The sequence below is a fragment of the Mustela nigripes genome, chromosome 4, assembly GCF_022355385.1.
Source record: "Mustela nigripes isolate SB6536 chromosome 4, MUSNIG.SB6536, whole genome shotgun sequence".
NCBI lineage: Eukaryota > Metazoa > Chordata > Mammalia > Carnivora > Mustelidae > Mustela > Mustela nigripes.
Genome location: NC_081560.1, coordinates 127,086,244 through 127,104,355, shown reverse-complemented (window position 1 = coordinate 127,104,355; position 18,112 = coordinate 127,086,244). Strand labels below are relative to the sequence as shown.

Genomic DNA, 18,112 nt, shown 5'->3' with positions numbered 1-18,112 from the left:
GGTCTGGAGATCTGGGGAGGTTTCTCTGGCTAAGGAGTCTCATGGCTTTCTCAGTCAGGGTGCACTTACATTCAGACTTTGGGTTATAGCTTATACCAGCACGCCGAAATCATTACAGTGTGATGGGTGTGCTGTGTGCTCCCATAAGCACCCTGTGGCTCCCATGGTTTTGGACAGCTAGATGAAAGGGCGTTCTTTTTAGATACAAGGTGAGCCCCGGTTGCCAAGACCACCCCCAGATTTGTGGATTTGCCGGGAGAACTCCCAGGACTCAGTATGCAGTCATGATCATGGCTAAGATTTATTACAGCCAGAGGCTACAAAGCAAAATGAGCAGGGGGCAAAAGTTCACAGAGCGAAGTCTGGAGGAAGCCAGGCATGAGCTTGTAAGAGTTTGGTCCCAGTAGTCCTACAGGATGTACTTACTTCCCCCCCACCCCCAGCCGCAGGTGTGACAACACCTCCGAAATGTTGTCTGTCAGGGAAGCTCAGTAGAGACTGAGCGCCCATGCTTTCACTGGGACTGATCACATGAGCCCCTCTGCTTAGCATGTCCCCAAATCCCAGATACCCAGAGGAAAGCCGGAGTTCGTCACAAACCATAACGTTTGTAGAGTTTTGACACAATGAGCCCCTTTAATCAGGATGGTGGGAACCCTTCCCAGTTCAAGTTTCCAGTCACCAGGTAAGGGCTAAGCTTTGTAAGCAGCCTTTCAGAGAATAGTGGTTAGGCCTGCTATACGTGAGCTCTTTTATACACACAGAGAGTGTGACTTTTCTTATCCTACAGTTTCCTATTAGACTTGAATCCATATCCTCACTTGCCTGCTTGTGGCCGACCTGTTCCCATGTTCCCGTGACCTCTCTTCCCTCATCCCGACAGACACATCTTCATTCACTCTGCAGGAGCAGGTGGAAGGGCGTGTGGAGTAACGCTAACTTCCAGAGCGTGCTGTCAGCCTGGGAACACCAGTGTGGGTACCATCAGGAAATTGGTAGCAGTAGCAGAAAGTGGTTCTTGGGTGCTTCTGAAAGGTTACCTGTCAGTCACCCTCCATTTAGCTAGTTCGTTTGGGAAAGGAAATTACAGGGTAGCTCCTCCCTAAGACCAGTTGCTTTGTGAAGCCCAGGCATAGTGCCATGGCCCACGTTGGCTTTAAGACTGAGCTCAGAGGTTCTACTTTCTGGAGCATCATTACCTTCCCTGCCCTAGGGGGAGACACTGTTGCTGGAACAGTGGAGTAGGCCATAAAAGGACTAGGAGCTTTGGAACCAGTCCAGGGCTTAGGTTTGAACTGTAGCCCTGATACTTAGTAGCTGGGACCCTTGAGCAAGTTGCTTGACCTCTCTCAGCTCTTGTTTTTATGTTGGGCTGAAATACGGGAGGCCCATGTATCAGTCGAATGAGATGTATAGAAGGGGCCTCCGGCAGTGTGGGGGTTATTATAGTTGTCCACAGAGTTAATGATTCATTTATGGATACACACATACATATGCATGTCTATAACATCAAGTTTGTATATTTGTTTATGTTTTTACCCCTCCTTCGGGAGTTGTTGGATTGCTTCTGTGCTGGGCCGTTTCTTCTGTTACTGCAGTGGATTAAATACTTCCCTTTTCTGTGCAGCTTACTCTCATTTTAAATCCCTTGATTGTTCAGGCTATTTTACGCAGCCAAGATGACTCCAAGGCCAGCTGCTAAGGGTATAGATTAATGATGTTACTTTCACCTAATTGCTAGGATTATATACCCCTTCAGGGCAGGGACAGTGTCAGTGGTCCTTGCTGCCAATCCGTACAGTGCTTGCCATGTCGGAGATTCTCATGTACTGAAGTACATTGTAAAACTCTGATCGCTGTAGTTGCTGCTTCCAAGTGTCAGCCATTCTGGTTGGGAACTTATTATGGAGGGAAGCCTGCTGTTGACGAGGGATGTCTCCTGGTAGTAGCTGGGGCTCTCCCCTGCCCATGTCAGACTTAGCGGGGATGTGGTTCCTAATGCAGGGCTCCTGATGAGTCAAGGCACTTCGTGAATGACCAGCATTCAGTCTGGAACAATAATCGATCGCAGTCTCCACTTTCCCTCTGGGGTGAAGGTGACCACCAGTGAGCTTATTCTTGGCTCGATTGTATTGTTGTTTCTAATTTTCTTCATGATGCCTCTGTCGATGAGAATGTACCTTCTGGGAGGAAGGATTCCCGTCTTTCTGCCTATTGAGCTGCCTTCCTCCTGCACTGGGGTCCCTGTACCACAGCTCCCCCTCTTGATCCTTTGGAGTAGGACATGCTTGCTGGATTCCTTGCTCTGCTTGGTTGGCCGCTGAGTTGTCAAGCCTGTTTCCCAAGCTTGTTGAGCTGTAGCGATTCCATATTCCTGTTCTGCGGGTCTCAGTTACTGCCCTGGCACCAAGTTTGGAAACCTTGAGGTGTTTGGGGATAGGTAAGGGTATAAAGGGTGTGGTATTCGTGGTTTTCTTGTGTGTGGGGGGGAAGGTAGAGGCCTCAGTTTTTATTTTTTAAGTAATCACTGCCCCCAGTGTGGGGTTTGAACTTATAACCCACGATCAAGTGTCACACAGCCTACTGACAAAGCCAGCCAGGTACTGCTAGAAGCCTCCATTTTAAGAGCACATCTTCCCAGAGCAGTGGATAACTTCCTCCAGGGCTTCTGAGCCAAGATGTACCCTGGAGATAGTAATAGCTTCAAGGTGAACAAGGTGTTGGGTTGAAGTTAATGAGTGATAGGAATCACAGACATAGAACCCTGATGTGCTCATGTCTGTCTTTGTGTCTCTGGTCCATCCAGTTTATGACCGTTGTTCTTACAGTTGTGTCTGCCTTGAGACTCCTTGGCGCAGACTATGAGTTTTGGTCTGATTCTCTTTTTTTTGGTCTGATCTCTTTTTATATATTGCTTATACATCTGAGATTACCCATCATGATCTTGTAGGACCAGTTCCTGTGTTTATAATTGGGAAAATGTGTTGTTATTCCACTGGGAGACTGTACATCCTCTGGTGCTATCAGGAAGCAAGGAAATGAGTTTTAGCAGTAGGAATTGATCATGGTATGATTCCCCCTGCCCCCCCCCAAAAGCTTCTGACCAAACTTAATATGGTCATTAACAATGCAGGTGGTCGTCCTACTAATACCAACCTAAAGTACTAACCAAATTCTAGAGTTGCTCCTCTTCCATGCCAATTATTTATAGAAAAACCTTGAGAGATTTTAGGATATCTGTGTCTTCAAAAGAAGAAGAAACTTTGAAAAAGGGAAGTATCCTGATTGAGTAGTATTTTACTGCTTCTCTCACTAAGAGATGAAAACTTTTTCCTGCTCCCTTGATCTTAGATCATCCTAGCTCACCTGTACTTCCAGCTGAGTGCAGGAGCGTGAGTGAGCTCAGTGAAACCAGCCAAGGGAATGCCTGTAGAATGATGACAAATGATACATTGTTGTTCACGAGCATTACATTTTGGGACGGTTTGTTACATAACTGGTAGAACAAAGATACTAAGCCAGTGATCCTATTATACCCTCCTGTCCTCTCATAAGAAATCATCAGGGTTGGAGAAAACAGTCTTTCACATTTTAGTATAATTTGGGTCAGTCTGATTGCTTCTCAATTTCCTAGTTGAAAGAGCTTCTAGATGCTCACAGCTTTGTTTTATAGGGAAAGGGAGGTAGCTGATTTGGGGCCATGATTCCTTTAGGGGAAGGATTGTTTGAGAATTATGGTATATTGGGGTAGGGCCTATGGAGCACTTTGAATGTACTGCCAATCTGGTAAGTGTACCAATAAGAAATAGATAATTCTTTGAGGGAAAATGAGAAAATACCAAAGAACTAGTATTTCAAAGAAATACAAACAAACAAAACTGTGCCTTGAATTGGTTCCATACTTAAAGAGGGGGAAGAAAAGCCCTTCTCCTTTCTCCTACTCGTATAAGATGTTTTTGCTTTTATTATTTTTATTTTTAAATTTTTAAAAAATTTTTAAATTTTTTATTAACATATAATGTGTTGATAGCCCCAGGGATACAGTCTGTGAATCGCCAGGTTTATGCACGTCACGGCACTCACCATAGCACATACCCTTCCCAATGTCCATGTCTTTTATTATTTTTAAGGTAATCTCTATACCCAATGTGGGGCTTGAGCTCACAACCCTGAGATCAAGAGTCTTACACTCTTCCAAATGAGCCTGCCTGCTGCCCCTATTTTTTTTTTTGTAACTTTTGATTGACTATAGATATTGTAGGTCAAAGACCGAGATAATAATGTTAATATTTATACCCAGAAATGAGCATGTCTCTTCTATTGGGCCATCAATGTGAGATTGAGTCAGTCTAATCAGTAATTGAACTAGATTTGAGTTTTGCTGGTGGTTGTACTTCTGTGATTGTACCACAAGCTTCAAATTGCTCCAGTACCTTATACATAGAGTGGGGCCTCTGATACCCCATTTTCCTCATGTTCTTGCTCTGCTGCTCTGCTTTTAGAGGTTCTCGAATGCCTGGGCTACAATAATCTCCATGCCTTTGCCCCTTCTTGAGCCTAGACCACTGGAGTGGTTTCTCATTGCTAGGTTCCTTGTAGAGGAAGGGGTGGTTCTCTGTTCATCTGGTCTAGTCTTCGGTTTATGTGCCTGGGCCATCAAGACACAGTGTTCCCAGCACCGCTTTTCTGTAGATTGTCTGACTTGAATCTGGTGGGTGTCTTAGGGACAGAGTTTCCCTGGCTTTTTCCCAGAGGCAGTGGGTCTTTGCTTGAGATCTGGGGGGAGGACTCTTCACACCCCCAACCCTTGGTCCACTCTTGGCCCAGGGCAGTGGGGAGTAAAGAGTTTGTTGTATCTCCCAGAGTGGCTTAAGCCCCCAACTTCATTTTAAATTGAGATCTAATTCACATACTATAACATTCACTCTTTAAAAATGTACAATTCAGGGGCACCTGGTCACTCAGTGGGTTAAACCTGTCTTCAGCTCAGATCATGATCTCCGGGTCCTGGGATTGAGCCCCACATCAGACTCTCTGCTCAGCAGGGAGCCTGCTTCCCCCTCTCTCTGCCTGCCCCTCTGCCTACTTGTGATCTCTCTGTCTCTCTCTGTTAAATAAATAAAATATTGTTTAAAAATGTACAATTCAGCTGTTTTTAGTGAAGTTATGTAACCATCACCACTATTTAATTACAGAGCATTTTTGTCACCCCAAAAAACAAGCTCATACTTTTTAGTGGCCATTTCTTACTTCACCCCACATTCAACCCTGATCACCCTCTAACATACTTTCTGTCCCATTGGATTTGCCCAATTTGGGCATTTAATATAAATGGAATCATATGTTCTATGGTCTTTTTTGTCTGGTCTCTTTTACCAGAAGATATTTTCAAGCGTCATCCATGTTGTAAGGTTAGTACTTCATTTTTTTAAATGGCTGTACCATGTTTTATCTATCTTTCCATCAGTTGATGAGCATTTGGGTTTTTCCCGTTTTTTGGCTATAATGATAATGCTTCTTGGAACATTTGTATACGCATTCTTCATGAAGAAAGGTTTTTGGTATTCTTGGGCATATATGCAGGAATAGTTTTGAGTCATACAGTCACTTGAGGGTTAACTTGGAGAATCATCCAGATTGCATGCAAAGGGCTGGCAGCACTCTGCTTTCCCACCAGCAGTGTATGAGGGAATAGCTGTAAGTTTATAGGAAGTCTCTCTCCAGTAGGGCAGGTTTCTTTCTCATACTCTTCTTTGGGAGGTCTGCCTCTTTTGGCCCTTGTGCTTTAACAAAGATTTTAGAATCAGCTCCTCAGGCTTCTCAAAAAACCCTGTTGGTATTTTGATTAAATTGCATTGAATTCATGGGTGGTTTGGGGAAGAATTGACACATCTATAGTAGTAAATTTGTAGATCTATTCTTGCATTTTTCTTTATTAAGTGTATTTCAGTTCAGACTTACTTTCTTCATAGAGATCTTGGATATCTTTTGGCGGATTTCTTCTTAGGTGCCTTAAAACTTTCATGACTACATTAAATAATATATTTTTGAAAAGTGTGTTCTGTTTATGGTCGGTATGTACAAAATGCCATGGTATTGTTTGTCTTCTAATTATTTGAATTTTTAGGAGAGTTTTATAGGTTTTTATTTTTATTTTTTAAAGATTTGTTTATTTGAGAGAGAGCCAGCATGGAAGCAGGGGGAGGGGCAGAGGCAGAAGGGGAGAGAGAATCTTTAAGCAGACTCCCTGCTCAGCCCTGAACCCAATGCAGGGCTAGATCTCAGGACATGGAGATCACGACCTGAGCTGAAATCAAGAGTCAGATGTTTAACCTTCTGAGCCACCCATGCCTCTGAGTTTTATACTTTTTAAATAATGCTGCCAATAATGATAGTTTTGTTTTTTCTTTACCAGCCATCGTACTTTGAATTTTTGCCTTACTTATTTTTTTTGTGCTTGATAGAACTTCCCAAAAATGTGTTTTGTTGTAAAATCCGTTTAAGACAGATATTAATATAATCCTGTATCCCTGGGGTTAGGTTATTGTTTGTGTGGTATATCTTTTTTTCATCTCTGTACTTAGAACTTTCTTCTAATACCTTCTCGGTGTTGAGCTTCCCCTCCCATCTCACAATCTGTCTAGTTTAGTCTTGCTTGTGTTTGTTATGATGACTAAGGTAGTTTCCTTCTTTCTACCATCTTTTTCTTTCTTTTTGTACCTTTTAACTTAAAATACTTTTCTGCTGGTTTAGGAGTTTTCTATTTCTATTCATTTACTAGTTATACTTGAAATTCTACTGTGCACATTTAAAAGAAATATGTTAGATCTTTAGGATATATGAGGACCTTAAAATGTTTTAATTCTCACCATCCCTTTAGACTGACACTATTACTATTTAGTATTTGGGTGCTGCGTCAGTATTTTTGTTTCTGAATGACCTAGCACAGCCCAAAACGCCAGAAGGAACAGGGGGGAGTCCTGGTATCCTGCTGTCACCACCCACTCCGGCTGGGTAGTTCCAGGGGGACTGGACAAATTAAGAGCATAGCCCCAGGCTGGGTTTGCCAACACTATTGCCAGATAAACTTGTTGCAGCCAGTAAGTATCAAGAGGGATTTGGAAAAGAGAAAGGGAGACATTTATTTTGGATGCAGTCAGGCTCAGTAAGCCTTAACAACTGACCTCCCACAAGGTCAACCCCTGGTGGTTTTATGGAGAGGTTCCGAGGGGTCCTGCAAGAAAGCAGATGGGGGACACATGGTCATGGGTGGGGTTGGTATATGTGTAGCCCGAAATCATGGGCAAGGAAGGGGATTTGGTGGTGTGTGGTCTTCTAGGTATACACTTCTGGTCTTGACAGTTGGAATGTTCTGGTCACGACAGAACATCTCCAATGCCTCCAGAAAGTGTGGTAAGAAAAGCCCAGTGGGTTATAGTTAGAGCATGAGCTAAGCCGACTTGTCTCTTTCTGGTTTTAACTATTGGGGTCTGTAGTTGAGCAAGAGGACTCACTGACAGTTTCACCTCACAGACTAGATGTTGTCTTTGTTGAGATTATCCTTCATTTTTACTAGTTTGTTCGCTCCTCAGTTCTTTGTGCATTGTAGACAGTTCTGGGATAAGTCCATCCTGTAGCAGCTTTCTTAGTGTAGATCTACTGGTAATAAACTCAGTGTTGGTTTATATTAGAAATGTGAGTTTTGTTTGTTAAAAGACAGTTCGTCTTGATTATCCCAGTACAGTTTGCTGCTTGTTGTGTCTTAGCATTTTGAGAATATTCTGTTGTCCCCTTTCCCTGTGGAGAAGTGATTGTTAGTCTGCTTTTTCTTTATGGATGACCTGTCTTTTCTTTAGACTGTTTTTAAGATTTTTGTCTTAATGTGGTACAGTTGGATCAAAATGTGTCTAGTTACCAATTCTTCGTACTTCCTATATCTGTAGATTCATGTCTTTCATTATTTCAGGGATGTTCTCAGATGGTATTTCTGAGATACACCATCTGAAACCATCATCTCTTCAAGTATTCTTTCCCTCTTAATCTTTAGTGAGATAATGTGTCCGATTTTTCATTTCCTCCTTGTATCTACTGATATCCTCCCCATTTCCCACTTTCTTGTTTCTTTGTGCTACATTCTGGATTAATTTTATGTCTTTCAGTGTTTGCTAATCAGCTCTGTCAAATTTGGTATTGAAATACAAAATGCAAGGTGAATTTAAACATTTATTTCAAGAAATTCTCTTTTCGTTTTTAAACCTGCCTGATCCATTCTCTTGCTGCTCATTCACCATATTTTCTTTCTTTGTAATGTTTCAGATAAAACTATTTTATAGTTTTATCTGAAGCCTTTGCTGAATATCTGAAGCCTTTGCTGATCATGAGTTAGTGTGTATGTGTGGAACTATAAATAGATTGTTTCTATTAATTATAGTGCATTGTGTCCTTGAGGTGTGGCTTTTCTTTGGGAACTCAGCCGAGGGTCCTTCTACTTCAGATATAAACATTCCATTTTGATATTTCACTTAACCATTTGTTGTTGGACATCTTTTCATGATAGTAAACGCAAACCATATATAAATATAGTATCTATATACATATAGATACTATATACATATACATATAGATATCTACATATAATATATATAATCTATATATCTATATATAATATATAATCTATATATGTAATCTAAAATATATAATATACTATCTATCTATATATAATTTTTTTAATGGTTCCTCAATGGTTTTCTATGGATGTGCCATAATTAAGCCCCTTTCAACTTTTCATTAAATGAAGGGAACTTCATAAGACTTCATTGTTTTCTCATTAATCCTCTTGTACATGCTTCTTCCCAGGCTTTTTGGTAACTATCTTTTGAGTGCTTCCTTAGGCAAGATACTATGCTGAGCTCTTTCTTTGAAGTATATGAATTTATCTTCACACCAACCCAGAAGGGGGTGCCATTCTTTTCACTTTACAGAGGAGAAAGCAGTGGTCCCAAGAGGTCACATGGCTTGTCTGGGGTCACTCAGCTGGAGGTGGACATCTTGTGAAGTAGGCAGTCTGACAAGTAGAGTGTTTGAGGCCTGGTGTTCACTGAAGCTGATCTGAGAGGCACAGCAGGTTGATAAAACCTAGTAGCTATTGGAGTCCTTCTTAACCTCGAGATTCTCTGAGTTCTTCTTGTCCTGTAGTCACCCTTTCTTGCTGTTTCTCTCTTGCCCTGTAGTCCTGCAGATGGCCTGGGCATAGTGTCTGGGGTAGAATAGCCCAGTGGCAAGGCTGACAGTGATTCTGCTCTGATCCAGTGTACTCAGTGACTTGCTGGCAATACTGGAATGCAATAAATAAGTGTTTGAATTTACTGATTATTAACTGTTCTTACTATAAGCCTAGGTAGCATGCAGTACATGGAGGAAAGACAAAACAGCCTAGTGCTTCCACCGACTAAGTGGGAAATTCTAATGCTCACACATCTGATGTGTGAAATCATCTCTCTTGTTCTTCTAATCGAAGAAGTGAAGGTACTTAATGGACTTATCTTCTGTGTCGCCTGCCACCCACCCCTGTGTTACTGGTACTTCAGTGTTAAACAGATCCAGCAGGACCGCGGCAGGACAGTGGTTTGTTGTGAATAAACCCAATGGTATGGCTGATATTCAGGCAAATCCTCTGAGAGGCACCAGCCATCTGGCATGGGTTCTTTTGAACTCAGCATCTCCCCGGACTGCGCTGTGGTGACCCTCGTAAATGACAGCGGAGACAGCACGGTTTCAGTCACTTCCCTGGCTTTGTGTTGGGTGGCTCCTTCGATTTTAACAATTTGGTTTCCGATGCTATTTCAAACTGAGATGTTAAGATCATTAAAATACAGATTGTAAGTGACTAGGCAACAGAATAGTGAATTTAAATAATATATTCAAATAGATTCCTAAATTTAGATAATTAAAATAATAAATAGAGCCTGCCTGGATTCTTAAGCATTTGAGCTTCAAGGTAATCTTACCTTTATGATTTTTTGTCATTAAGACAAGTCAGCAATCAACTTAAAAGTAATTTTTAAAAACAAATGCTAATGTGCTACCTTGGTAGTCACTCGTATCTTCTCTTGATTATACCCTCTACCTATGGCTGCTATCAAATATTGATTGCCTGCTTTAGAAAACTGTTCTTTTTCTCATGCTTGATAGATCAGGAATTGCATCATCCTACATGAGTTTGGTTTTGGCACTGGGATTTTTCTCATCAGCAGTGAATGCTACTGTTGAGAGTTTTTGAATTCTCCTTTCTCCACCCGCCTTTGATCTCCAAAATGCTGCGATAAAGAACAGAAACCCTAAACAATCACACTGGAAACTCCTATCAGATTTGTGCCCTGGTGGTCATCCTAGCAATGGATCAGAATGGGCTGTTTTCCTTCTTCACAGAAAATTGTGCTCAGAGTATGGTTGCCTAAATATGTGGTGACTGGGGAGAAAATAATTCTTCTAAGAATCTTGTTGGTGTTTATTTTTGCCAGAGTACTTCGTAAATTTCTCCTGTTCTGCTTTCTCCCCTATTTCTTTACTATTTCCCTTTTTTTTTGGTGTCGGATTTTTGATAGGCAGGGGAAAGAGTGAGTGATGGTGAGATGCCTTCTACTGTGGTCCTTGTGTTTACAGACCTCAGATGATTATCGCTAGGGGAATAAGTGAGTATGGTTACACCAGAGCCACTCAGTTTCTAAACACAACATCCAGAACCATATTGAACATGCAGCTATAATCACAGATATTGAAAAAATTTTCCCTGGATTTTCCCAGTCTTCGACTCTACAGACATAGGCAGAACACAGTAAAGTTTTCCTCCTTCAGAGCATTCCTAATTTTATGTTCACATTTTCTTTTGGGAGTTTATGGTGTTACAGGTGAACCATGATTCTTATATTTAGCTTTTGAAATACAGTTTTATTTTCAAATTTGGATGTCTTTAGGTATGCTGAAATTGTCAAGCATTTCGAATAAAAAGGGAAGCAGTAGCTTGTTTTATCTGTCCCCCTGGTGAATGGTGCCTGGGCCTTGCTTCTTTGCTCCTAGGCCACTCTCTCCCAGGCTTTTGTCTTTGGTGGTGGGGGGGGGGGGGGGGGGAGATAAATTGTAAGGTTAATTCACTTACAGCTTAAATAAAAGGCTTGTTTTGGAGTTAGGGGGAAAAAGAGCCAGGCCCCAGACTGGGCAGACACAGCCCATGGCATGGGAGACGGCTGCAGGGGAAGTGGCAGATGCTGGCTGCTTTGTGTGGCTCTCCACGCAGACTCTGGGCATCAAGTTCGCCCCTGGTTTTCCGTCCACTCTGTCTGATCTTCTAAACAATTTTCTCTGAGGCTCTCTTGGATATAACAGCTTGCCTTTTGTCCTCATTTATGTGTTCATTCCTACAGTGGTTGTGACCAGTTAGAAAGAGGGTGGACTTGGTTTAACATTTTTGGGGACTTGGAATCTTGTTCTCCTAGTGGTTTTCCTCTGGATGTCAGATGCCACGGGAGGCAGACTAACCACCAACCTGGGTTCGGATGAAAACGTGGCAAAAAGGAGGCCTTTGATGGAGTCTGTGAGGGCCTGTCCAGCCCCCGTGAAGTTAGAGAGGCTCCCTAGAGCAGTTCCGCATGTTATTCAGGGGTCCTGAGAGCAGCATTTTCCATTAATGGGCTTTGCCTAGAATTAAGTGGCTATTTTGAAATGGTGAATAATTTTGTTAGCTAAAGCCTCAACCTCACAACTGGTGTTGTGTCACTTACTTGGGAAGGCACTTTATAGCAGATCTGGGGCTCTTCAACGCCTCCCCACCCCCATCCTTTTAAAATTTTGCTGCTTTCTCTGAGAAGAACTGCAAAGGAAGCCAGGTGCTCTGTGAAATACAGACCCTGCTAATTATTCAGAGTGCTTTTTCTTAATCGAGATATAATTCACGTACGATAAAATCCACCCTTTTAAAGTGTATACACCTCATTGATTTTTAGTATATTCACAAGGTTGTGTAAACCGTTAGCACTGATTTCAGAACATTTTCATTGCCCCAGAAAGAATTTGTCCTGCGCTCATTAGCAGTCGCTTCCCATCTTACACGCACGCCCCCTCCCCCGCCCCCCAGCCCCTGGCAAACACAAATCTGCTTTTCATCACTGAGTTCTGTTTTATGTTATACTGAAGTCTGTTGTCCCTGAAACTTAATGGTTAGATGAAGGGAGAGGCAGGGGAGCAAACTCCACCGACAGACACTTGGGGCTTGTGCCTTATTTCCAGCTTCTTACTTCCAGGCCCCAGTGCGAAGGGGAGGGGTGTCCCCGGAGCCTGGGGAGAGTCTGGCCCTCTCCCTGCTGGTGATCAAATACACCAGGTGTCTCAAATACTGAGCATGTGGCAACACGTAAGAGGTTGAGTCTGACCTGATGATAATAATGTATGGCCAACAGCCTTTTGAAAAATTAAGGGCAGAATTGCAGCATTATAGTTCTCTCTACCTTTCCATTCTGTAACTTTTAGAATTCTCAGGAATCAAATCATGTAGGATGTTGTCAGTCAAAACCAGAGAAACAGGTAGCTTGGACAGATTGGGGGCTTGGATCTGCATGTCAAGTGTGCCTCCGTAAATACTTTGGGTTCCTCCCGGTTGCACTAGTATTGACACCTGGACGTATGTGAGTTTTAAAGAGGAGTGGGGAGTCGTTCCAAGGCGGGGAGGGGAAGAAGCACCAGTCCTCAGGAGATTTTCTGGGTCTTATGGAATATCAGGTGTGAGGGAGCCCACTGGAACCTAGGGACCTCTCCCTGGGTGCTCTGGGATGGAAAAAAACATTTATTAGCTGAGACGTGCCCTTAGGGGCTCAGTTCTCCTGACCTATCCCAGGTGGTTTCTACTGGACCTTCTCCCAAAGTTCCCATTCTTTGTGTATCTCTGTTTTTCAGTTGAAGTACTCCGGGTGGCTCTCCTGTAGAATTCCTCGACAGGCAGTTCTGGGGACTGGGGTGCTTCCTTTTGGCCACAGAGATGGGGAGCACAGAGGACAGGCTCCCCAGAAACTGTGGCTGTTAGGGCACGGGCGCTGGGGAGGCGAGCGTATATGTACAGAGATCTAAACCACCAGACTTGGAGGTGGTTGTTGGAGGTTTTACAATAAAAGGTGGTAATTATTTAGTGCCACTGCCCTTTTGTCTCCTGCCCTCTGGCTTTTGTGTTATTGTAAGTGACAGGTGCTGGCGGCTTGGAATTGATGGAGCTGTTTCTGCCTCCACTTGGCTGATAAAACAGGAATGCATTATTTGTGATTAATGCATCACAATGATGGTCTTAAAAAGTGTTTTGAGTAGAGTTGAGTTCACTTGAAACAGGTTTTTCTGAAAAGATGAATTTCCTTTAAGGATGGTTAAGTTGATGGTTAAGTTTTTCTGTTTATTCTGGTAAAACATAGCATGAGCTAGGGGGATGCTACAGAAGAATATTTTCACCTCCGTTGAATTATCCAGACCCTCTTGTCTTCTGATTCTAAAATTCTGTTTTTAAAATATGTCTGTCTTTGCCCTCACCTCCAAAAAATTCCTAGTGGGAAATTAATAAAGTAAAAAATAAAACCCCTTTCATTCACCCTTACTTTTCACTGGTTGGATTCCTGCTTCTTCAGTAAGACTTTCTAGCCACTTGTGTGTTTCCTTACAATTACCCTTCGTTGTGCATGTCATCGAATTCATGTGGACCTGCATTGCTTTTAAAAGTGCATATCCAAAGCCTTTCAGTAACATCCTAAAGAGGTGACGGGATTTTACTTTCAAGCAAGTTGAACTTCTCTGCTTCAATAAAACTTGTTGCCTAGATATTTTAACTATAACCCTCTGAGATGTAGAGACCTGCAGGGAGTTAGCAGGAATGGCTGGCGTATACCCCACAATGGGACCTGTCTGCCATCTGTAGAGCTCTCTGTAGTCTAGTGATTGATTGGGATCGATTCTAAAAACTGTAATAGAAAGTCTTTATTAATGCCTTTGAAATATCACTTTAAGAAGAGAGGCCGTACATATACAGGAAGGCTCTTTGGGGGAATAGCCAGATTTGCTTTTGGGGTTGTGACTCGGCCCCTCTGATTTATGCATCTTGGGGGGCATTGGTTCACAGTTAAAAATAGAAATCTCCTTAAAATCTCCTTAAAATGGGTGCCCTCTCTGCAAATAACTGTATTTTAACTAGTAAATTTACTGTTTCCTTAACATATTTTCGTTATTGTTGTTGCTCTCTTTTCATTTATTCCCCCCCCCCCTTTTTTTAAACAGCAAGCCAGGGCTGAGCAAGAGGAAGAATTCATCAGTAACACTTTATTCAAGAAAATCCAGGCTTTGCAGAAGGAGAAAGAAACCCTTGCTGTAAATTATGAGAAGGAAGAAGAGTTCCTCACTAATGAGCTCTCCAGAAAATTGATGCAGGTAAATTTATCTTTTCTCCCTTTACGTCTTTCCCTGCCTGTTTTCCTCTCTAGGAAGAAATGACTTTGATGGAGCACTTGGCTTGAAACATTTGCTGATGAGGTTGTAGCTAAAGTTCTTTGGAGATTAAAAATACCAGGTTAAGATGGCAGCAATGTAATACTCCAGACTCTGGCTCTGTGACCCATCTGCTTAGGTAAGGAGTGATATTTTATATTTTGAGCGCCTCTCAAAGTTGCTGATGAGCCCAAAGCCTTAGCACAGGAGTAATTGCTATATGTGGTGTTTTGGGGGTTTTGTTGTTGTTGTTTTTTTTAAAGATTTTATTTATTTGACAGACAGAGATCACAAGTAGGCAGAGAGGCAGGTAGAGAGAGAGGAAGAAGCAGGCTCCCTGCTGAGCAGAGAGCCCGATGCGGGGCTCGATCCCAGGACTCTGGGACCATGACCTGAGCTGAAGCTAGGCTTTAACCCACTGAGCCACCCAGGCACCCCTATATGTGGTGTTTTGGAAATACGAGGATTAACACTAAATGTGGGACTTCTTCCTCCTTATACATTGAATCTATAATGAATACATAAACATTATTGCAACAGGAGTGGGTCTTTTGCACCAAAATATGAGTATATAAAGTGAAATGTCAATTTAGGAGGCAAATAAAAGATATCTATGGTATCTTGTTAAAATTACGTGCAATCAGATGTGTTCAGATGGGTGAGTAGTATGTTACTGAGCAGATGTCAGACAGCTATTATAACTTAACGTTAATCACTAATAGTTTATAGAAGACACAACACAAAACATGTAGGAAGGTTTGATTTTTTTTTTTTTTTCCCTAATTCAGAGGCTCCTTTTTTCCCCCTCAAAGCTTACTAGTAAATTACACAAAGTAAAATTTGTTTTAGGACAAATTATTTTGTGTTCACTTAATATGAACTTAAGAATAAGTGGAATATTAAGTTTTCATTATATACCACAGCTTGTCCAAGATCATGGGCAGATGTAGAATTATGCCAGGAGGACAAGTAATTCCACTTTGTCAGGTGACTAAGAGAGGTAGATGCATTTCCTCGTATCTTCTGTTCAGGGACATCGCTAACCACTCCATTCGTTGATATGGTTGAAGAATACATTTTAGGGAGGTTATAATAAAAGGATACTTGAGACTTTTTAAAAATAATGTCCTAAATCCTTTTCTAAGCTTCCAATGTAGACATTCCTGTAAGAGAAGGCTGGAAGCTCTGGGGTAGAAGCTCTAGTGTTAGGACCATACAGGGGTCCAGGCAACAGAATCTTTATTTCATTCTCATTTTTCTTCCTATTTGCTGAATAAAGATACTGTTACTCTCTTGCACAAAATTTGATTTAGCTGGTGGCTGTTGAAATGTGAAGAAGAGAGGTAGTCAGGAATTATTGTCCAGCAGAATTTCTGTGTGGAAACTCTATGGACTCATGTGCCTTTTGATTTAGAGGAAGAGAAGGGGAGGCGGTTAGTCTGACCTTTGGCGCTCTCTCACGGGGGCAACATCAGACCACTTACTTTGCATGTTACTTCGAGAACTGTAGGGATGCAATTATGGTCTGTTCTTCTGAGTTTAGTGTGTAACCATGTGCCCTAATTTTTAACCCTACAAGAAACATATTTTGTTTTCAACTTGAATGGTTGTTAGTATTTATAGTCTTGTACCAAATTATTTATAAGGCTGCCCGAAGCTAGCAAGGTCATCATGCTCTACTCCTGTTCTTTGTGAGTGGTTCTGTGATGTGTAGTTTCTTATCATAAAGTACCTTTTCCCCAAAGCCATCGATGTCTCTTAAAATAAGACACTAAGTAAGAGTGAGAACAGAAGAGCCATGCACAGCAGAAAAGGGAGTTAGTTATAATAATATATTTGGCGTAAGAAGGTTTGAACTTAAAGTTCTGAACATCCTATAAATAAAGCTATAACCTGCAGAAATATAGTGATTTTTTTTTCATATATCTTATATCTAAAAAAAAAAGTAGTTTACTTGGTCAGAAGAAAAAATTTTTTCATATATTAAAAACTGAGGGGAATGATGGATCTTTTCTGAAGAGATTAAAGAAGGTACGACCTGAACAGGGCAATAAATTGTTTTTGCAGGGAGTAGTATATAACAAGTACCATGTGGCCAAGTCTTAGGTTGGCCCTTTGTCAAAATAAAGGATTTCCTAAGAAGGTGTGATTCTGTTGTTGGGGGAGCTCTTGGTGAGACTGGCTTATTTGGGGTCTGACTTGTAGGATCTGGACAAATGAATGATCAGCATGTCTCTGAGACAGCCTCCCAAGAATCCCAGTGTGGTTCTTGGGCAATCTGTATTTGCCCCACCACCACCACGCATGCATACATTGTAGCAAAATAAACACTAACACAAAATTTACCATTTCACCCATTTGTGTGTGCAGCCATCACTGCTGTTCATCCCCAGAACTTCTTGAAAACCAGACTCCGTACCCATTGAACAGTGAGTGACTCATCACTCCCCTCCTGGTTCTTGGGCTCTTGAAAGGAGACAGGTGTCAGGGAGTTTGAGGTTGAGGTCTCTGGCACATTCTAGCACTATGTCTGTTCTGTGGAGTGATAGGTCATCTCTCACTTTTAGACATCAGGTGTCACAGTACACCATTTTGTGGTGAATATCCTTAATGGCCTCCTCTGGTTTTGACTGGTTGGATAGAGCTGGGACAGCTGCAAGGGAAGAAGGCTGCCCCCCTGTGGCGCCCATCCCACTGTGGTGCCCTCCCGCTAGGCTTGCCTCAGGGACTTCAGCCAGTCCTTTGTGGAAGGCTCACATTTTCTGCCACCCAGTGTAGAAGAATGGATCTCCATCTGGAGGCTTTTAGAGTAATTGGTACCAATAGACTTTTCTAATTGTGTAATTACTTTAATATGGCTCTCTACGATGGTGCTTCTAGAGAGACCTTTTTTGAAAAGCTTGCAAGAGACACTTCATATAGGTGTTGACAAGTGAGGCCATGGACCTGTTCACCAGGAAAGTGTTTGCTTAGCATTTTTCGCCCAAAGGCCACTGAGAGGCTGTTGGTAGAACAGTTTTGGTTTTGTCACCACGCTTTGACTGTTGTCTCTGAGAGTGATTGGCCAGAGCTTCTGTGTGCATTTCAAAGGAATTCTTTGGTTCTGAGGACAAATTGAGATTATTGCTGTGGAGGAAACACTTCCTTTCCCATTTGCCATGATGGAACTGGTATCTAATGCCTTTAAAAACAGAAATTTGTTTAAGCGTGGATGAGGGGAAGTCCTTCTGTCCTAGAATATTTTCAAATATGTTATTTTCAAATATGTTAAAATCACTGAAACAAACAACACACTAAAAGCATGCTTTCTCTCCTGTTTTTGTGTATATCCACTGGGTAGCCAGAAAATTATACTTTCATTTTATGAAAACTTGTCTGGAAAATCTGTATCCTTTTGAGCTATGGGATTATCTGATTGAGAACTGTCCTAAAAAGAACCTTCTAGTACTTTTGTAAGCCCAGCACAAGCCTACTTCAGAACTAAATTGAGCTCTGGAATGCCTCAAAGACAGGTTGTATTTAACCATAATTTATAATTAAAATTTATGAGAAATGTTTTGTAAGCAACCTCTTCATCAGTTTTTGATATATAACACGCATGTTG

At 41.8% G+C, this 18,112-nt stretch overlaps 1 protein-coding gene across 1 annotated transcript in view; it reads left to right on the top strand.

Moving 5' to 3' along the window:
- CCDC6 (coiled-coil domain containing 6) overlaps positions 1–18,112 on the top strand; it is a 105,285-nt gene that overhangs the window by 39,172 nt on the left and 48,001 nt on the right. Inside the window, exon 2 of the mRNA XM_059397459.1 lies at positions 14,302–14,451. Within this exon, the coding sequence (XP_059253442.1) occupies positions 14,302–14,451 (150 nt within the window). The remainder of the gene's footprint in view (positions 1–14,301; positions 14,452–18,112) is intronic.